Source organism: Tenrec ecaudatus, chromosome 1 (assembly GCF_050624435.1).
Source record: "Tenrec ecaudatus isolate mTenEca1 chromosome 1, mTenEca1.hap1, whole genome shotgun sequence".
NCBI lineage: Eukaryota > Metazoa > Chordata > Mammalia > Afrosoricida > Tenrecidae > Tenrec > Tenrec ecaudatus.
In genome coordinates, this window is record NC_134530.1 from 266,347,907 (window position 1) to 266,369,937 (window position 22,031).

General features: G+C 38.5%; 1 protein-coding gene and 1 non-coding gene across 2 annotated transcripts; both read left to right on the plus strand.

The window, feature by feature from the left end:
* The first annotated feature begins 4,473 nt into the window (after positions 1-4,473).
* Positions 4,474-19,566, plus strand: TOMM20 (translocase of outer mitochondrial membrane 20). The gene is made up of 5 exons (XM_075532272.1): positions 4,474-4,760; positions 11,980-12,026; positions 13,506-13,587; positions 17,941-18,083; positions 19,371-19,566. Exons 1-5 carry the CDS (start codon positions 4,640-4,642, stop codon positions 19,413-19,415), a joined length of 438 nt encoding a protein of 145 aa, XP_075388387.1. The 5' UTR covers positions 4,474-4,639; the 3' UTR covers positions 19,416-19,566.
* On the plus strand, positions 5,547-5,683 carry LOC142437693 (small nucleolar RNA SNORA14). The gene has a single exon (XR_012782226.1). It is a non-coding gene; the product is annotated as a small nucleolar RNA SNORA14 (small nucleolar RNA).
* Positions 19,567-22,031: the final 2,465 nt, after the last annotated feature.

Genomic DNA, 22,031 nt, shown 5'->3' on the forward strand with positions numbered 1-22,031 from the left:
GTAAGATATGTGAATTATATGCCAATAAAACTGTTGGGGGGGGGGAGCACCTACTAAGTAATAAAATAAAAACAAACGCGAAGAGAAAAACAATACCCACTAACAAAATGGACTGTGCGAAGAGAACCTGCACGTTTACAAAAATAGCAAAAGCTCAAATCGTACCTACCAGGAACATTGTGCAGAATGTATGAGAAAACTGGACTTATATGCTGCTTACAAGAAACACACCTTAGAGACACAGACAAAAATAGACTGAAATTCAAAGATTAGAAAATATGTATCACGCTAACGGTAATTTTTAAGAGTATAAAAACTTTATTTCTGATAAAATGGAAGTCAAAGGGCATTATATAATGATTTAAAATACAATTGAAAAAGAAATAACCTTAATAAACTATGTTCCCAATCAAAGAACCTCAAAATACATTAATCAAATTCTTTATAGAATTAAAGGGACAAAAAGAAAACACTACAGTAATAGATTTTAAATACACCACTCTTTTAAAAAACTTTATTAGGGGCTCCTAGAACTCATCACAAGCCATACATCAATTGTGTCAAGCACATTTGTACATTCGTTGCCCTCATCCTCAAAACATTTGCTCTCTACTGAAGCCCCTCCCTCCCTGCTCCCCCATCACTCCATGAACACTTGATAATTTATAAATTATTTTGTCATATCTTATACTGTCTGACTCCCTTCACCCACTTTTCTGTTGTCCATCCCCCAGGGCGGAGGTTATATGTAGATCCTTGTAATTGGTTCTCCCTTTCCACCCTACCCTCCAGGTATTGCCACTCTCACCACTGGTCCTGAAGGGTTCATCTGCCTGTGTTTCCAGTTCCTATCTGTATCAGTGTACATCCTCTGGTGTAGCCAGATTTGTAAGGTAGAATTGGGATCATGGTAGTGGGGAGAGTGAAGAAGCATTTAAGGAACTAGAAAAAAGGTACGTTTCATCATTGCTACACTGCACCTTGACAGGCTCGTCTCCTCCCTGCGTCCCTTCAGTAAGGGGATGTCCAATTGCCTACAGATGGGCTTTGGGTCTCCACTCCACGCCGCTCTCCCCCCTCCCCCCCCCACTCACAATGATAGATTTTTTGTTCTTATGATGCATGATCCCTTCAAAACCGTATGACCACACAGGCTGGTATGCTTCTTTCATGTGGGTTTTGTTGCTTCTGAGTTAGATGGCCGCTTGTTTACCTTCAAGCCCTTAAGACCCCAGACACTATGTCTTTTGATAGCCAGGCACCATCAGTTTTCTTCACGTTTGCTTATGCACCCGCTTTGTCTGCAGTGATTGGGTCGGGAAGTTGAGCATCATGGAATGCCAGTTTAATAGAACAAAGTATTCTTTCATTGAGGGAGTACTTGAGTGGAGGCCCAATGTCCATCTGCTACCTTAATACTAAATCTATACATATATGCACATAGAGCTATTTCCACATCCTCATATATAAATATATTTACATATGTACATGCCTTTACTTAGACCTCTATAAATGCCCTTTACCTCCTAGCTCTTTCCTGTATTTCCTTTTATTTTGCTCTTGTCCCACTATCATGTGCAGCCTACCTTAGGGTTTCAGTAATTCTTCTCGGTTACATTACCCTTGGTCACCCCCTACCAGGCCTCCTATACCATTCTCACCACTGATTTGGTTAACTTGTTATTCTCTTGACCCTGGGTTTGTTAACACCACTACCTTTCCCCCTACCCCCCACCCCCATGTCCCCCCAGAACTGTCGGTCCGTTGTTTTCTCCAGATTGTTGATTCAACCTATCTTAGACCTGCGGCAACAATAATATGCACAAAAACAAGACCGCAAAACCAAGCAAAATAAAACAAGCCAATGACAAACACAACAACAAAGAAAAGCTTGTAGTTAGTTCAAGGACTGTTTGTTGGCCTTTAGGAGTGTTTTCCACTCAAGTCTGTTGGGGCACCAAGCCCTGGCCCCAAAGTCTGTTTTTGGTATTCCCTTGTTCTGTCCCACGCCCTTAATGTTATGCCTTGGTGTGGTGGGACCAGATCAGGTGGAATTTCCACACTTTAATACACCACTTTAAGGACAGAACAACTTGAGAGAAAATCAACAAAGATACACAACCAAATAAGACAGTCCTTCTCAACCTAATGCTGCAACCCTTTGATACAGTTTGTCATGTTGTGGTGACCCCCCAACCACAAAATTTTTTTCGTTGCTATTTCATAACTGTAATTTTGCTACTGTTATGAACCACGTAAATATCTGATATTCAGGATGTATTTTCATTGTTACATATTGAACATAAAGCATAGTATGTATTTATTGTGAAATATTTATGTTTAAATTCAAATGAAATTTTGTCTTGAAGCATGGTGCAGCATGGCTAACAGTCTTCACATGGGGTACTCCTATGTGGGCATATCTGCATGTGGGCAGACCTGCCTGGAAACGGATAGATCCTTGTCTCGGTACCTAAGACCAGGGGAAATGTGATTTCCGATGGTCTTAGGCAATCTCTGTGAAAGGGTCGTTCGATCCCCAAAGGGGTTGTGATCCACAGGTTGAGAACCACTGCCTTAACAAGGAGAAATAGATCAGGTCTTTTTAAAATTCCTAACCGAAAGTCCAGGATCAGATGACTTTACTGGAAATTCTTAAAGCATTCAGAGAAGAGTTTACACCAATTCTATCCAATCTATTCCAGAATTCCAAAAAGGAAAACACACTACAATGTTCATTTTATCAAGCAAGTATAGCCCTGACATTACCAAGTGAAAACTATAGACCAATATTCCTTATGGACATAGATGCAAAAAATCTCAACAAAATCCTAGCCAATAGAATTCAACACAATATTGAAAAATATTTTTCCTTGGGAAGGCTTGTTGCTTGATAGCAGCTAACAACAATCAAGCCTTAAGGGAACCCTGGTGGTACAATGAGTTCAATGTTGGATTAAAGGTAGGCAAGAGGTTGAAGTTGATAAGCTACTCCACGGAAGAAAGATGTTTTATATAAAGCTTTTAACTTTGGGAAACCTAGGCCAACAGTTCTGCTCTGCCCTATAGGATGCCTATAGACTTGAACTTAGTGGCAATTGTAGTCAAGCCTTTCTGGAGTGCCTTACTCTTGGGCGGCATCAGTGTGCCCTAGCACATCGATTGGGTTAAGTGCTGGGCTACTCACTACACAACTGGCAGTTGGAACCCACAAGCCATTCCACAGGAGAAAGAAGTCAATGTCCTTTAGTAAAGATTTAGTCTCAGAAACTGTAGGGTCACTGTGGGTCAGAGTTGACAGCAGTGGCTTTGTTTTTCGTTTGGGATGGCATAAATGGTTTAAGTGCATAACTGCCAAAATGTGGTTTACACACATCTCAAAATACCTTGTAATAACTCTGAAAACCCTATGTTCAGCTCCATGCACACGAAGTAACCATGAATGGTAAGTGACTGACAGCAACTAAGAAAAGCAGTCAAGCCTTTAGATTATTTCAGCCACTGTCATCATTCTGACTGTAATCACCTGAATGGGGCAGAGGCAGGACTGCCCAACTAAGCCTCTCTTTAATTCCCGACCATGGGAGGTTGTGAGGGAAGTGTTTGTGGTGTTAAGTCACTGTATCTGGCGTCACTTGTTAAGCAGCAATAGCTAACTAAAACAAGAAGCAATTATGGAAGGCTCTGACTACCAAGAAAGTGCCCTGGTAGTGCAGTGGTTAGCTTTGGGCTCTTAACTGAAAGGTCAGCAGTTGAGGCCACCAACCTCTCTGAGGGAAAGAGACTGGGCTCGGAAACTCACAGGGGCAATTCTACCCTATCTGATAGGGTAGCTGTGAATCAGCATGACTTTCTATCCTGTTCTCATAAAAGTAGGCTACATTTAACGTTCTTGGGAATTTTAGATTACATCACTGAATGTTGGTGTTCATTGAAAACAAATGTACTTTAAACAGCAACCACAGGTTGGCCTTGAAAGCAAGATCAAGAGTTTATCGACGGCAAATTTCCATCAGGAAAACAAGGCACAGCCCTCTCCGAAAGCTCAAAACTCAAACTCACTGCAGTAAGGACTCACAGAGACCCTATAGGACAGACTAGCACCGCCCCATTGAGTTTCTGAGATTGACTCCACGGGAGTAGAAAGCCACGTCTTCCCACCGCGGAGGAGCTGGTGCTTGCCTTCTGCTGACTTGAGGTTACGCAGGCCTCCTTCCGGAAACTCAGCTGGCTGGAAAAACGTGCGCGATTAATTACCGAATCCGGACAAGAAAGGATGGCTCCACCTTGAGGTGCCTAAAGCGCCAGCTCCTGGACCCGGTAGTTTGGTGGTGCACAGGCGCAGACGAAGAGCGGGCGCCCTCTCCTCAGGCACTGCACTGGACGACCTCGGCATGGCTTCAGACGACGGCGGAACCGGAAGTGACGCGCGCGGGGCTTGCGGCGTCCCTCACAAGGCCTTGGGCGACGGCGGAACCGGAAGTGACGCGCACGTGGGGGCTTGTGCTGTCCCTCGCCGGCCGGGAGCAGGGTTTGAGCTGGATCCGTTTGAGCGAAGGTTTCCCCGCTCCACGGCTCCTTCAGGCCTCCTATTCCCCGCTACTCCCCCGCAGGCAACACTCCCAAGCTAAGGAGAAACATGGTGGGGCGGAACAGCGCCATCGCCGCCGGCGTATGCGGGGCCCTTTTCATCGGGTACTGCATTTACTTCGACCGCAAGAGACGGAGTGACCCCAATTTCAAGAACAGGCTGCGAGAGCGTGAGTGGGTCCCCTCGCCCTAGGCCTCACACCGTCCCCTTCTGGCCTCTGTCCCTGCACTAACCGGGGAAGGGGCCCCACCTCCTCCTGGTGAAGCTCGGCCGGGTGTCCTCGGCGTGCGCCTAACTACCGTTCGCGCCACCGGCTGGGGCCTGGAAGGCGCTGGCGCCGGCCCCCTCCGCCAGTCCCACTAATTGTCCGGCTCGAGTGCGTGCTGTTTTCGGTTTCCTCCATTTTGCGGGAAGAATTTTCACCCTCTAAACATTTTGGCTGTGTAAACGCAGTCCATGCTTGCAATGTTAATTTGTATACTTTTGGTCTCGAGCCGTTGCCCTTTTAAAAAAAACTATTAGAAAATAGAAAGTTGACTTTCTGTATCGTACGCATTTTAGCCTGAGTCTAAATGTGCAAATCCAGTGTGGAGCATCATTGCAGCATTCTTTTTTTTTTAACAATTTACTGGGGCTCATACAATTCTTTTCACAGTTCATACATATACATACATCAATTGTATAAAGCACATCTGTACAGTCTTTGCCCTAATCATTTTTTTCTCTTTTCTTCTTTTACATTTTATTAGGGACTCATACAACTCTTACCACAATCCATACATATACATACATCAATTGTATAAAGCACATCCATACATTCCCTGCCCCAATCATTCTCAAGGCATTTGCTCTCCACTTAGAAAGCTGTGTTCTTCATCGATCCTACCTCACACCCTAATTAACCCACCTCCTCTGCTAAACCCCTCTATGAGGGGATCTCCATTGGTCGACATTGCAGCATTCTTAAACCCCCTTGGTAGCTTCCTTTGTACTTGCTTCCAAGATAATGAATGAATGCTACAGAAGTGGCAGGAGAGTCCAAAGGGCTGGACCTCTCATGTGGTTCAGCTTTATTTCATACCTGCGACATCTTAAACGAAAGGTTAGATGTGCAAGAGCGAAATAGTATCACCCAAATCCCGGAGATCCGCTTTTGAATTTCGAAAACATCTTGCAACAATACAAAAGAGTAAATTAGTTTCCATAATCAGCATTTTTGTAATATAGGACAACTAAGTTGCTGAGCCAAAATCAATTTCTGAAGTAGAAATTGACATGTAAGTTACTAAAGCCTAGAAAATACGCAGATAGTTGTCCTTTTTGAATATTGTTTAAGCTACAAAACATTTTAAGTGCTTGGTTAGACAGGTAGAGAACTTTGTGAACCACGTTGATCTTATGCAGTGTGACTTCACTTCTTAAGAACGGGGGTGGAGATAAATGATTGTATGTAGGATTAATATAATGGAGAGAATATTGTTTTAGGTTCAAACCCTTCTTTTCCAGGCCTATACTGACCATTGATTAACATTTTCTTGCGCTTTTTGAATTTTATTTCTCCTAGCTGTAAATTAGGCAGTACTACTATGTCTTGTGGGTTTTTGTGGATATAAGAAAGATGCTTGAGTGCCCCTCCGTAGTTATTGGTAGAATAAGCCAGTTATAAATATTAACTGCTGGAATTTTACCAAGACCCCTGTTGGCATAATGGGTTACAAGTTGGACTACTAACCACAGGATTAACGATTTGAAACCACCAGACACTCAGAAGGAGAAAGACGAGGATTTCTTGGAAACCTACATAGGCAGTTAGTTCTACCCTGACCAATAGGGTCACGATGATGAGTTGTGATTGACTCGTGTCAGTGAGTGAGTGAAATTTAGATCAGGCGCCCTGCCCCCTTTAGTTTGACTGGGGCTGTATGTAGAGCTCTATAAAGGCATGGTTAACCTTTGGAAACAATTATAATTTAAAATCCCGAGAAAGCTTATTTGGTTGAAGAAATCATAAAAGATTTGTTAACATTTTTGACTAATTGAGAAATGTTATTTTCATAATTGTTTTAGTACATAATTCGTTCCTAAGCTTTAAATGTAACCAGAATATAAGTAGTTAAGTGCTAACACTTAATCAAGCTGAGTAGGCCAATGATTGTACCTCTTTAAGCTTTAGTTTTCTTCTTTTAAAGAATAAGGAGCCCTAATTGTGGAGTAAGTACATTGGCCTGGCAGTTTGAAACCACCAGCAGCAGCTCTATGGGAGGAAGACTGGGCTTTCTACTCCTGTTAAAAATTACAAGATCGGAAACCCACTTTGGGCTACCTTTGAGTCAGCATTAACTCCAGAGCAGTGAATTTGTGTTCTTGGGGGTTGGCACTTGAGAGCGCCTGACTTTGTGATTATCACGAGTAACTACTTTGCCACCTTAGTTCCTTACTTCAAGGGCAGTTTCTCAAATCAATCAGATGTATTTTTTAAAGAAAAATAAGTTATAGGATTGACATGAGATTTTAAATTTATAAATGTATATTCATTAGCAAGAACATATAGCCACTTTGAAGGAAAATTTCCTAAACCCATTGTCAAGCCAATTCTTTCTCATGGTGACCCTAACAGAATGGCACAATGCTGCCTAAAGTTTCTAAGGCTGTAAATCTTTATGGAAGCTGATGGTTTGTTTAAACTACCAACCTTTTTTGTCTTGTGGCTGAGTGCTTAAACACTGTGCCACTAGAACTCCTTAGATGATTACATTAGGAAGATCTCAAAAAGCATATTAAAAAAATTTTTTAATGAAATTTAGTTAATGCATTAAATGAAATGAAAATTTAACCTCTAACTTAGAGTGGCTCCTACAAATGTTTTATTAAAAGTATCCTATAAGGTGTTAAATCACTTAAAAACATTAAGCACCATGCTTAGAAGAACTATCTTTAAATTCTTTTAAATTATGTGTATTTGCAGTATTTACAGTGTGAATTATGCCTATTCATACCCTTGTGATTGATATCTAGCAAATAATAAAAGTAGACTTGATTTTACTCATTGCATCTGTAACTTACTTGTTTTTCAGACTGTAACCATCTGTTCCTTTTCACAGAGCTTGTTTTTGTGGTTGGTAGTGCCTTCAGACAGGGCTGACTCATAGCAACCCTCCAGCGTGAAACACTGCCTACAGTACAGCAGAATGAAACAAATGCCTGGTCCTATACCATCTGTACAATTGTTCTCATGGTCAAGTCCATCATTGCAGCCACTCAGTCAGTCTGTCTTGTTGATGGTCTTGCTTTTTTTGTCTCTGTTTTACCAAGCATATTGTCCTTTGCCACGGAACAGTCAGTCAGCTCTCATTAAGTTGTCATTGATATCGAAGGCTTCAATATCTTCATTAGCAAGTACTCTAATGGAGGAAGCCTGTAATTGTTGAATATACAATTTTCAGATATGGTATCTTACATATAAAGAATAAGTTAGATCTGAAAATAGTAATGTAACAAGTTAATTGCCTAAGAAACTAAAACAAAAATTTAATTTTTTCTGGGAATGTAAAAAGTACCTAAGGGATAAAGTTTCAGTGCTGTGTGTATTAGTCGTGTGTTCAGCAACACACTTGCCTTATTAAAATAAAACACAAACCTCTTGTGATTTATGATGATCCTTGCCATTTTCCTTAAATTCTGTCTTAGTCAATGGAATTCTGAGGTTTTATTTTACAAATTTGTCGTGCTTTAGATGTGCTGGATTTTTAGAGAAAATTTTAGTGTAATTTAAGTGAACATTTACAAGAGTGGATTGATTTTTTTTTTTCAGTCAACAATTTAAACATGTTTTGTGGCATTGATTGCAGTACACAGTATAACAACTCTCCTCTTGTTTCCTGTTTACATTCATCCCCCTTTCGTATTCAGTTTTGCTGTCTAAGCTTGGATCTGGAGCAAATGCTGCCCTTCTGATCTCGTAAAACCCTAAGGAGGGCATACCTTCCTGGTGTTAATCACTTTGGCTGATAATTGAGCCAAGTGAGGAGTTCAGTTGCAGGCCTGAAGCTTGACTCAGAGGTATAGTGTCAGGGGTTCCCCAGCCACTATCATACTAGTAGGCCTGGTCTTTTATTGGCTTGAATTTTGTTTCATATTCTTATCCCAGGAGTCTGCCTAGGACCCTCTTTAAGAAGGGTTAGTAGTGATAGCCTGTCTTCATCTAGTCTGGGGACTGGGTTCCTGTGGTCTATTAGTCCTTTTGGCTAGTTGCTTCCATGCCTTTAATTTTTTTTACGCCTCTTCTGACTGTGAAAGACTGGTATTTGCACCTTACATGGTTTTTTGCAAGCCTTTAAGACCCCATTTGCTACTCTGCAATGTTAAGATGTAGAACTTTGGTTTTTGTGGACTAACTGACCTTGCTGTCCCCTTTGACTGTGATCCCAAATCTAAGTATTATTGGCACATAATCCACATATCATAGAAGTCAATAGTTCAATCATATCAAGAATTGTACAATCTTTCCTACAATTTTAGGACATTCCTTTTTTATTCCGTGATTTAATCGCTTTTAAAGTGAGTTGTGTAATCATAATCAGTTCTAGTGCTCCCTCCATCTTCCCGTATCCATTCTTTGCTCCTGAAATTCCCTCACCCTTTCTGTGTCCCACTTCCCACCCCAAATCTCCGATAAACCCTTGTATCAGTTATTATCTGTATACAAATCTACCCTGGTACTTCATGAGCTGGAAAATTCAACAAAGAATTTTTAAAAGAACCCCAAAAAGTGGTGAAGGAAAAAATAATATAAACATAAAAATACAAATAATGAGCAAGAATGAAAAGACTGCCATCAATATTTTAAAAGCCAGGGGAAAATTGTCATCAACAAAGAAGAAATACTTGTACAAGAACAGTTTCAGGTTAGGTCATGAGGGAGGTCAACTGACCAAGTATCAACTTTGATTGAGCATAATCAAGATTACAGTGATCTGTATCTAATAGTAAAACTGTTCCAAACCCTTGCCTGTGGCTAGAGATGATCTGCTAATGGCTTAATCTGACTGGATAATTTGGGGTTTGGACTCCCACTGCCTTCCATAGCCTTCTACAAACTAGGTGTTTGTAATTTAAACACAAATACTTTTCCCTTTTTCGTATGAGTTTTGTTATCTTTGGATCACACAAGCTGGTGTGCTTCTTCCATGTGGATTTCCTTGACTCCTCACTTAGATGGCTGCTTGTTTGACTACAAGTATTTAAGAGCTCAGACACTATTCTGATTCAGAGCTGGGCACCATCTACTTTTCTTCACCACACTTTGCTTTAGCACCCTTTAGTGATCATTTCATGAAGGTGAACATCAAGCAGGGTCATGTTAACAGAACAAGTATTTTTGGATTGGGGCTAGAGTAAAGTGGAGCCCAGAATCCATGCATGACTCAAGTTTACTTTAGTGGTCTTATTATGACTATCAAAACCCCATAGGATCAACTACACCAACAAGTAAGAAATCAACCAGCAAACACGAAAGCAAGCTAAAGGCAGGAAAACAAAAGCTCATATCAAAATACTTTATATTAACTCAATTTATACAGTTCTCACAACAGTACTGTGAAGTGTAGGTATTATTTTTAGTTAACTTTTTTATTAAGATATAATGTTGCATTTGCTATTTTTTAATCTTTTAAAAAAGTTATTGACATGTAATTCATATAGAATATTTTCTTCATTCTTATACTCATTATTGGCTCCCCTTTTCACCCAACCTCCCTGTCATATCCCTAAGAAAGTATTGATTTGGTTACTTTTTAAAAATCATTTTATTAGGGGGTCTAGTTACTATTTTTATGATGAACCTATTCTGGTATAAAAAGAAAAGCAAAAAGGCAAAAACAAGACCAAAAAGTCATTTGCAAAGAAAGCAAATTACAATAAAAACTAGAACAAATTTTAAATGGGTCAAAAGGGAAAACAAATGATAAGGTGTTACTTTTAACCTAGTTATATCTGCATAAATTCAGTCCCCTCACATTCTTGCTCAATGGTCAAAAGGGGTTCTTCTCAAGCTTAATCCAGTTGGAGAGGGACCTTGTAAATGGATTTTGGACTTTGATTGTTACCCATAGCTTTCTGTAAACCAAGTGCTCAGAATTTAAGCACTAATACAATTCCCTGCGCCTGTATTGGATTTTATTACTTATAGTCCTTGGATCACACAGACTGGTGTGCTGCTTCTGTGTGGACTTAGCTGACCCCTCACTTAGATGGCTGCTTATTTTACGATGCCAGAAGCTGTTCTTTCTGATAGACAGGTGCCATGTGATGTCTTCACATCTTGCTATAATCCTCATAGCATCAGTGATCTCTTCGTGAGGACAAGTATCAAGAGGTCCGCATCAAAGCTAATTTTTCTTAGCTTATTAAGGGTGTGATTAAATGTGAGCTCAAAATCCATTCTAATGTTTTAAATGTACATAAGATTTATTGGCATTAATTACATTCACAATGTTGTGCAACCATATCCAGTTTCAAAAATTTTTTCATCGCCCTGGGGATTTTAGTATCATTTTTTTAAGTATTATTTTAAGACCAGTTTTACATAGAAGAATTCAACAAGCAGGTTCCTGTAACTTGTCTAAGGTCACACTACTGGAAGTTGAAGAGCTGGGATAGCCCTTGTTCGTACTGTCAACACCTTTCCCATGCAGTCTTCAGATAGCTAACAGTTCAAAGCCTGTTCAGTTTTCTCTTATCTGGTGGTTTGAATTGAAGACTGATAAGCAACTCTGGTGGTGCTATGGGTTACACCAGGGTTGTTAAATCCAAGGAAAAGATACTAGGTTCTCTGCTCCATAAAGATTTATAGTCTTGTAATGTACTCTGTGGCTGTGGGTTTTGCTTTTTTAAAAATTGATAATTAAGTTGAATTAAAACTTTACAAGTGTGTTTCTTAGAACTATCACCTGTACTCCCCACCTGACGCAAATCCATAAACAGTTTATTTTGTGAAAACATTCTGAGTGTTCATTGAACATCAGATAGTTTTCAACATTAAGTAATGATAGAATCTTTTGTTTTAGAAATAAAACACAGCAGCAGTAGCTTAATTGCTGATAAAGGCTAGACATCTTATGCTTGATCTCCTTGTTGTAATTACTCAGAGACCCAGGTGTCCAAGCTGCCTCCATCCACTAATTTGCTGATCTTGGTGTGCCAGGGGAGAGGAGAAAGCCTCCTGCCACAAGTGTCCTAGATTGGGGTCCTGACAAATTGCTAGGGCACCAAAGATTGCAACAGGTAGCCACCTGTAGGTAGAAGGAATGACCGCTGCAGCACTTAAGCTTTTCTCAGTTCTCCTTCCATTTTAAAAATGGTAACATTAAAATACGGTGTATTTCTTACAGGAAGAAAGAAACAGAAGCTTGCCAAGGAGAGAGCTGGGCTTTCCAAGGTAATAGTCTTTTAAGAAATATATATATCTTTTATAGAACTATTAATTTAAAGTATGCTTTATACATGCATTTTTGAGAAAGCTAGTTGATAATAATTATTTTAAAATGTAATCTTTAGGCATAATGGTCTGAGTTTAAGTATCTGATCCTTGACTAGTTCCCCTTTGTTGGCTACACTAGACAGCTTGTACAGTGCATACTAGCAGTTTTTGAGAAGCAGATGATGGTGAGAAACAAATTCAGTGGCACTCGTGTAAGAAAGAGCTTTATAGCAAGAAGTAATTGTATATCAGAAAAACATCCCAGCCCAGTCCAGATCAGATCCATAAGTCCCGTAAATCCCTAGGCAGACTCATACAGCCACAATATTTGATGCAAAAAAGCAGGAAGACCATAAGCCAGTGGGCGAAAGGGCTTGTGGATCAAATGGCAGTGGAAGCATCCCAAGGCTGGCACAGATTGAGAGTGGTTCGCCAGCAGGGAGGTGAAACAGAAATTTTTTCATAGATCCTGTGGTCATTATTTTTAATGACTACATAGGGTTTATCCACTTCATAAATGATTTGTGGCATGTGTAAGTAAATATTGTTGTACATACAGCTTTCCCCCTTTTAAAAATAAGTTCTGTTTTCTGGATTCCTAGCTGCTGGATCAGTGGTAGGTAGTTTTGCTTAGTTCATTGATAGTCTGAATAGGTGATTCAATCTCATGATTCAGTGTTGCTCCAGAAATCTGCTACATGTAAACACACAAATACATCTGTACACATTATTTTTGTTCTGGCTTTATACAAATAGTGGCAAATGGTATATAAGTAGTGGTTCTTTTAAGTGGAAATTGGGCAAAAATATTAAATCAGTAAATACTGGTTATCTTGATGCAGTGGAGTAATCCACACAGCTGAGAGGACATGGTAATACTGAACTAGAAAAAGGAATGAAACACTTTGTCCTAATATGACTATATTACCTTTCTGAAATCTAACATGTTCATTATGTTTTCAGTAACTCATTCTTAAAAGACAGCATTTTTAGATTTAAGAACATAATCAAATTCGTGCTGTATACTGGATGGCCATTGAAAGATGCTTCCATTTCTGGAAAAGATTTTTTTTACTTATATCCTGTAGCTCAAGGAACAAAAATTTACATTAATAACAGGCTAATGTTTTAAATAAAAATAACCTTTTTATTAGATATTTCAAGAGGCAAGCCATATAACTGGCATAGTCATCAAATGACTGATAAAAACTCTTCCCCTCCCACTTGCATTCATTTGAATGTAGACACTAAATGTTAAGCCTTCCAAAATTATTGAGTGGTAAAATTTTTTTATCAGTGTTTCAGAACGAGATAAATAATTTGGCAGGGGGGAGGGTTGTCATGATTTTCTGTGTATTGGTTCTTTTCCGTGACCTAATTTTGGTATCATTTCCAAACATTGTATTTCTGATTACAAAATAACCTGTTTCCAAACAGTTACCAGATCTTAAAGATGCTGAAGCTGTTCAGAAATTCTTCCTTGAAGAGATTCAGCTTGGTGAAGAGTTACTAGCTCAAGGTAATAGTCAAAAAAAAGAAAGAACTAGACTTTTCACACTAATGTCTAATTTTTATAAGTGGGATTTCTTATGTAGTTTGCTTATTTTTAAATTATTATAAATCATGACAGATATTTAGACATTTAAATTACGTGGATCATTTTAAGATTGGTTCTAGAAATAACTTATTAATTAGTAGACGAGCTACTAAGACTACAATATATTTTGATTTTTAGCCTCACCTAATGTACAAGTAATCATTAAAACGGCTTCATTAAAGCCTCTAGTTTAGAAGCTAAAGCTCAGTTGGGTGTGTTTGAACCAAGATGTTGGGCAGCAACTGTGCGTTTAACCCTTTACCATTGCATCTTATAGTTACATTATAATGTGCAAATAGTAATGGAGGGAATATAAGGAATATCCTGCTTCAACCTCCATCTAATCACAATGTTTTCTATATAGGGAGGAATGATTAACATTTATCAAACTTATATTTTGCATGAAATACTAGATCTTAAAGGTACTTAAAAATCAATTTTGTTTTAATGAAAGTCCCAGAAAAGATTAATTTGTCTAATCAAAATTCTTGGTGAGCTTGTTACAACTGGTTTTAGACCCAACCAGTTATTTTTTAAAATTTTAATAAGTCATTTTATTGGGGGCTTTTACAGCTCTTAGAACAATCCATGCATCGATTAAACAAGTACATTTGTACTTATGCTGCCGTCATCATTTCCAAAACATTTTCTATTTGAGCCCTTGGTATCAGCTCCTCTCTTCTCTTCCTCAGCCTCATAACCCCTTGATAAATTATAAATTATTATTATTTTCTTATCTCATAATGACCACAGGCTCCCTTCCCCCATGGTTTCTGTTGTTCTTTTCTCTGGAGGTGGTGTGTGGTTATGTGTTGATCCTTGTGATCGGTCCCCCCTTCTTCCCCTCTTCTCCATACCTTTCCCCTACCCTTCTGGTATCGCTGTTCCCATTCCTGTTCTTAGATAACATGTGTCATGAACTCTGTGTGTGTGTACTCTTGTCTGCACCTATGTACATGCTCCGGTCTAGTCTGAAATGAGGAGCAGCACTGGGGTCATGATAGTGGGGCGGGGGGGTGAAGAAGCCTCAAGGAATCGGAGAAATATTGTGTGTTTCATCGGTGCTTTACTGCGCCCTGTATCTTTTAATAGCCGGGCACCATCCACCTTCTTTACCACATTTGCTCATGTACCCATTTTGTCTTCAGTGATGTGCCGGGAGGGGTGAGCATCAGAGAATGCCAATTTGTTAAAGCAAAGTGTTCTTGTATTGAGGGAGGGTATGAGCAGAGGCCAACCAGTTTTTTGAGTCAGTTTTTCCTTTTAACTAAGTTTTTGTCTCATTGTATTATCAGTGAGTGTTAAGACTTTAAAACATTTTTCTATTATAAAATTAAATTTCTTTTATCAAATTAATTGAGAAATCTGAAAACTAAACTCAGTAAATTAAGATTCTTCATATATTGATAAATATTTTTGGTGTAAATTAGCTTTTACATCAAAAATCTGTTTGACGTAGTTGCTCTTATTAATAAAAATGAAAAGTCAGTATTAAGCTGTTTTTCCTCCCTGTTTACAATTGCTAGAATTTTTACAGGGCCGAGCTACTGATGCATAGTGGGACATTTAAGAACCAGCCTTTCTCTTTTGTCAGGCATATGCATATCAAACATCAGCCGTTTCTTCCAGTATTCCTTCATTGTGCAATCATTTTCACCCGCGGTTTCCTCACCACGAATGTAAACTTTTGCCCCTTCAGGCTCCTATTTAATTTTCCAGGATGCTTTTGTTGATTTAAATGCAAATTTTGCTTCTAACGAGCAAAATTATCAAGCAAATAGTTTTTTACTAGTTAAGGTAAACTATTGACTCATTTAGGAAGATTTTAGCGAGTTATTTTTGATTTAAGGTTTAAAGATTTATCAGAGCAGTAATATATGGGGACAGCTTTATTTTATATTGTGCTTCTCCTTTCCCGAGAAATATTTTCTTGTAACTAGAATTTGTCATTTTCATCTAAAGAGTTGCAAATGGCTCAATTCCTCTCCATACTCTTTAAGAAATTTGCCTATACTACCTATGAAGAGAAGTTGGATTAAAGAAGAAATTTAATAATATAAGCAGGACCTTTGGAATTAGGGAGCCCTGGCCTTAATAACTTAAAGAAAATTTATTAATTATCCTAAGCCTCAATGTCTTCACATGCAAAACATGGATATGCATAAGCATGTGATATAATGAGAAACCTTTAGCCAAGTTTAACACTTATTAAAATTACCTTCAGAGTGTCAATAGCTATGAAGGGTTATGAATGCTGACAGAAGGCATGCTTCTGCATTAGAGACGAACACTTTCTAGTGATTTTGTAGGAATTAGTTGGGGCGTAGAATTGTCACAGCAATTGGCAGTGATCAGGATATCAGCATGTATACTGGTTCGTCAAACCCCAATTTCCTTAGGTGATGTGTACATGCAGTGGGTGGCATTACTAGAGAGGTAGCCTGAATTTAGGGAGTCTGACTATATCACACCGAGCAATACATACCCTTGCCCTTTGCTGTAGAACAGCGGTTCTCAACCTGTGGGTTGCGACCCCTTTGGGGATTGAAGGACGCTTTCACAGGGATCGCTTGATTCATAACAGTAGCCAAATTACTGTTGATGACGTAGCAACGAAAATCATTTTATGGTTGGGGTCACCACAACAGGAACATTATTAAAGGCTCGTGGCGCTAGGAGGTTGAGAACCACTGCTCTAGAAGATGTTCTAGTCCAACCTGATCCAATGTACAGATATTCTTTAAAAGATACCTGGCACAAAGACGTGATGACTGTGTGGCTGAAATACAGAAATGTGAGCGATGTTGGGATAATTGTCTTCTGTTTGATTTCTTCATTAAATAGTAAAATTTTATCTTTTTTTTTTTTTTTTCAAAAGAACACATTAAAAAGATTTCCATCAACTTATACCCTGGCTTGCTATAACCACGAAGTCACCAGCCACATTTCAGGAGAAACCATTACAGTGTCAGCAGTCATCAGAATGGACTTGATGGATGGCAGTGGTTTAGTTTAGTCATTTCTTGCAGAAGGGTACATACATTAAAGCTAGTTAATTAACACAAGAGTCTAGGACAGTTGTACGGAATTTGGCTTAAAATAACATGGTGTCGATACTTAATAAAAAAGTCAGCTATTGAAAACCCTGTGAAGCGTAGTTCTACTCTGACGTACATCGGGCCCCATGAGTTGGAATTAACTCATCAGGCAACTGGTGGTGATGAGCGTGAAACGAAATCTTAAGCAATGTATTTTTCTTTCGAAAGTAATGTGGGACCTAATAAAAAGAGTACAGAAAGGAAGAAACTGTTTTAAAACTGCTAGTAGTAGTGATTGTACAGCACTTCGTGATATGGCTGAACTATTGTATGATGTGTGGACTATGTCCCAATAAAATGGGGTGTGTGTGTGTGTGTATACGCGTGCATGGAATGTGTCTGCTGTAGTAAGCTTATAGATGGTGGGGGTGGGGCAGATCTTTTGAAAATGTGAACTAAAGCTCTGTAGAATCCTAGAAATTATTTTTTAAAATTTTATTAATAGCAAGACATCTAAATGACTGGGTATAAGAGTTGATAATTGTACCTTTGAGTCAAGTCAGGAAATATGTATGGTAGTGTTAAGTCTTAGTTGTTAGTGTACTACATTTAGTGTAAAGTTTTGTTTGCTTGCTTCTTCCTTGTCACATCTAGTATAATTTTTTCTATTAGCACCACTTAAATTTTTTAAATATAATTATATGTGTTAACAAAAGTACAAAAAGGTTTTTGTTTAAAGTGAATTTCGGCTTCCTTTCTACCTCAGTCCCCAGTGTTCGGTTCTTTTGAAGAACTATGTATTCCATTGTTAGCAGTTTCTTATGTAACATTTGAGAGATATTAATAATACAAACACTTTTACACCTCAGTATCTATCAGTACATATGATTGGAGTCATTCTTATTAATAGCTACGTGAAAAAAAATAATCAAACTCATTGTCATTGGGTCTACTGTGACTTACAACATCCCGTATTGGGTTTCTGAGATGGAGTTCTTATGGAAGCAGTTCCATCTTCTTCAGGGCAGCTGGTGTGTTTGAACTGCCAACCTTGTTATTAATCGCCCAACGCTGTAATGGCTGCGTAATAGCTAGTTACGTTGATGTGGATTATTTCCAATTTTACTTTTATGGTGCTTTTCATCATTGTCAGTTGGGGTTGTAATGAAAACTTGAGAGTTGATTATTTGGTCAAAGGAAAGGCTTCTGAGGTATGTAGTTAATTCTCTTCTTGCAGGTGATTACGAGAAGGGTGTGGACCATCTGACAAATGCAATTGCTGTGTGTGGGCAGCCCCAGCAGTTACTACAGGTGTTGCAGCAAACTCTTCCGCCACCCGTTTTCCAGATGCTGCTGACTAAGCTCCCAACAATTAGTCAGGTAAATGGAAATATGAACTAAAGCTCTGTAGAATCTGAGAAACGATTTCAGATCTCTTTATTACTAGCAGAACATCTAAATGCCTGGGCTTAAGAGTTGGGAATTATACCTTTGAGTCAAGTCAGGAATTATGCATGGTAGTGTTAAGCCTTAGTTGTTAGTGTACTACGTACCAAATTACAGACCACTCTAAGCTCCTCTTTAAAGCCAGCTCTTCCTCCCTACCCTTTTGTGACACACATCCTGTTAGGTGGCCTGCCAGAGAACCGAGGGGTCACGATGGCATAGCCTAGAATTTATGCCATTAGGAACGTCGACTTAACTGCTTCTGCGGCTATGATGGGCTTGGAGCTAATTAGACTACATCTCCAAATCCCTGTTGAGTAGTGTAAAGTAACCACTTATATCGGATTATTGATAATTTGAGTTTCAAAATGCATTCTGTACATTTTGAATTCTTTATATGGAGCCCAAATAATTCCTCTCCCTGGGGTTTATTTCTTAAGTGGATACAATTATCAGTAAGGTGATGGTGGATAATTTTTGTAGAGCTTTGTGTTTAATAGTTGGCAGGTTAATTCTTCAAACCTGTATTTACATAAATAAATTAGAAAATGACCAGAAATAAAATAGAAACCCCAAAGATTTGAGGGGAAAAGTTGGAGAGCAAGGACTTGGGGCTCAGTCCTTTTTGTTTAGCCTGTGTGGTTTTCGGTCCGTCAGATTCATCTGTAATACTATAGAAATTTCCCTGTATGACAACTGAGGCATTTCCAGGCTAAAAATGAGCACTGAACAATGATTTAAGCACCATCAGTAGTCATTGTTTTTTTTGGGAGTGAAAAAAGATCTTAATTTTTTGTTTTTCAATTCGCAAAATTGATTAACATGTAGCATAATGTACAGTTTATGCCTTCTTTATTAACTGGGATTTTGAGATAGAATTGAACAGTAAAATTAAATATGTCTTAGGTGATAACAGTGTTTAAATGTTAAATGTTGAAATGTCAGAACGAGTACCATGTTTTTATTCAAATAACACGTGTTAGAGGGTTTTTTACCACCCTTGCAAACACTGCTCCTATATGCACGCTATTTTTCTAGGTGTGCTGTGCTACCTGTTACTTAAGTGGGTGCATTATTTGTGAAATATACATATATAGTAAATATAAACCAGATATGATACATATGATGCAAAGAACATTTTATGCTGAACCTAGAATCCTGATTATTAGTTAAGCCCTTATATTTTGAGAAACGGAATTTCTTTTTTTTTCCCCCCTTTAGAGAATTGTAAGTGCCCAGAGCTTGGCTGAAGATGACGTGGAATGAAGAACAAATGTCAACAATAAAATACTAATTAAAGTTACATTTAAAATTCTGAAGTTGGAAAATAAGCAGCTTTTGGGATATAAGGACAAATAGATGCTTGTTGTGACTATGTGCTATACCGAAATATAATGAAGTTAATTTTTACGTTGTATAGATTGATTTGTCTTATTTATTTTTTCCCAATGAAGAGTGTATTTTGATAGAGAGCTTTTCATTTTATAAATACATCATGAGTTGCCAAAATAGTGATTTTGTTTATTCTTAAAACCCATAAAGTTTGCATTTAACATTACCCATGTTACAAATAGCCAATGTTCACGTTTTGAAAGATAATGTGAAAATATATTTTTCAAGCTACTGAATTTTATGACATACTTATCAGAGTCTGGGTGAAAAAATTGTGTTTATTCAAACTAAGCATTAAAATTGAGAATATTTTCCAGTTAATCCCTTACACAACTAGGTGAAGTGTGCTGCTGTACTGTAGTAACCTCCACCCTGTGTATTAATCTTGAGATGTTTTGTCTACGTCATTGGGTTTACTAGGCTCTGGTTACTTACCTTCCTGTGTTTTAAACATAGCTAGTTGAAAATAGTACTGGGAATTAGATCTGTATACAACCTTTATGTAGCAGAGTGAACTTCACCAGCTCATGTCAATTCTCTTTATGAAATTAGGGAATTGGGCCAGTGATCTCTAGGTATCCTTTTCAGCTTCTAATTTACCGTATATGGTCCTGTAGGAGGAGACGTTCTACTTCTGTGAAAGATGCACAGCTTTGGAAACCCCCAGAGCTAGTTCTCCCTTGTCCTTTGACATCTCTGTGAGTCAGAATTTATTTAATGGCAGTGAGTTTGGTTTGCTTTGGTTCAGCATTTTCAAACCCAGTTACTTTTGTGAAGTGTTTGTTTTTGGATCAGTAGGTCTTGCATTTTTTTGTATTCTCCATTTTTCATTGTCTGCCTTAGTATTTCTAAATTGATCCTTAAAGTGGTTTAGTTATCACGTCAGTTTTCACTGAAATCTATAGTTCTGCTTCTGTTTATTAATTTGCAACTTAGCTTTTAATGTAATTGGGATAATCTGCTTCTTTGAAAATGTCCCTTGGATGATGATGATGATTATTATTATTAAAAGATCGTTTTATTGGGGACTCGGCAACTCATAACAATCCATATATCAGTTATATCAAGCATATTTATACATATGTTACCATTCTTCTTTTCTAGACATTTGCTTTCTATTGAGCCCTTGGTATCAGTTCCTCCTCTTCTTTTTTTTTTCCCCTTCCTCCTGTCCCTCTCTCGGCTTTTTATCTTGACTGTACCTCCCTAATCTTACATAATGTTTGGCTTTTTTCTCTTGGTGAATGCTGAGTTACGTGTAATCTTGTGGCTGTAGATTTGAACATAACAAAGTTGGTCAAATCTCATTTTCAAATGTTGACAAGTATAACCAGACACAGGTTACTTTCAGAACTGGGAATAAGGATCCTTGGTACATGGTAACATCTGAACCAAGCAGCATTTCTCAATGTACATTTTGCCTTTGTTCTCTAAAAAGCTGGAGAGACTCCGTAGATTTTGCATGTGCGCTTTGCTTTTTATTTCAGCTTACTCAGACTTTATTAGTCTGGAGTTTTTATTTGTGTGTATGGATGAGTGGTTGTGGTAGTGTTTGGAATATAGTTCTAGCTTTTGCCTCTTAATATCCCACAGCCTTAGACAAGCCATGTTACATCTCACTTATGAAGAGCCCTGGTCACATAGTGGTTTATGCATTGGGCTGCTAACTGCAAGGTTAGCAGTTCGAAGCCACTCCTTGAGGGAAAGATGGGCTTTCTACTCCCCAAAAGAGCTAGAGACATGAAAACTTGAAGGGACAATTCTATATTGCCCTTTAGGGTTGCTCTGAGTTGGCATCAACTTGGCAGTGAGCTGCTTTTTTGGGTATGTATTTTCACTTATAAAATTAGACCATCAGGATAGGTGACTGAATAAGGATTCAGGTACCTTCTAGGCTTTAACCCTTAAACTGCTTTTTGGAAAGAATGACCAGTGTAAATATAGGATGGTCAGCTCAGTGTATTGGTGACTGGTTAATGCTTGCTCATGCATCTAAGAAACACTTCTATCTTTTAGTAGCCTGGGTATAGATAGAGATGAGAGAGGGAAGAAAAAGAGTAATGGACAAACAGCTTGTCCGGAGAATGGGCCCCTCAGGAAAACTTTAAGGACCCAGTAAAGGAATGAGTCAACTTAGATTTTGGTAGAGTAGGAAGACTTTAACATTTGGTCTTTAGAACTGCACTGTGTGAATGATACATTGTATATACTTGAGTATAAGAATATCAGGTGAGGTACCTAATTTTACCACAAAAACTGCATTAAAATGTGCTCAGAAACTGCTTTTACATGAGTATATACAGTCTGTATTAGATCCCAATTACTAAAAATATAATAAACTATGTATCACTTGTCTTGGACCTTTTGAAAAAGGACCTGATAACTCCATCTTACTTGACAGCTGTGCTGTCAGTTTTGAAAGCTAGCTGTGTTGGGTAATATGTGTTTTAGCTCTCCAGAAATACGGTTGCAGAATACTTATTTTTCCAT

Excerpts from the sequence above, each read along its gene's own strand:
- TOMM20 (XM_075532272.1), top strand. The coding sequence starts at position 4,640 with ATGGTGGGGCGGAACAGCGCCATCGCCGCCGGCGTATGCGGGGCCCTT. Across the intron at positions 13,588-17,940 it reads TGAAGAGTTACTAGCTCAAG|GTGATTACGAGAAGGGTGTG; the intron begins GTAATAGTCAAA and ends CTCTTCTTGCAG. Across the intron at positions 18,084-19,370 it reads AGCTCCCAACAATTAGTCAG|AGAATTGTAAGTGCCCAGAG; the intron begins GTAAATGGAAAT and ends TCCCCCCTTTAG.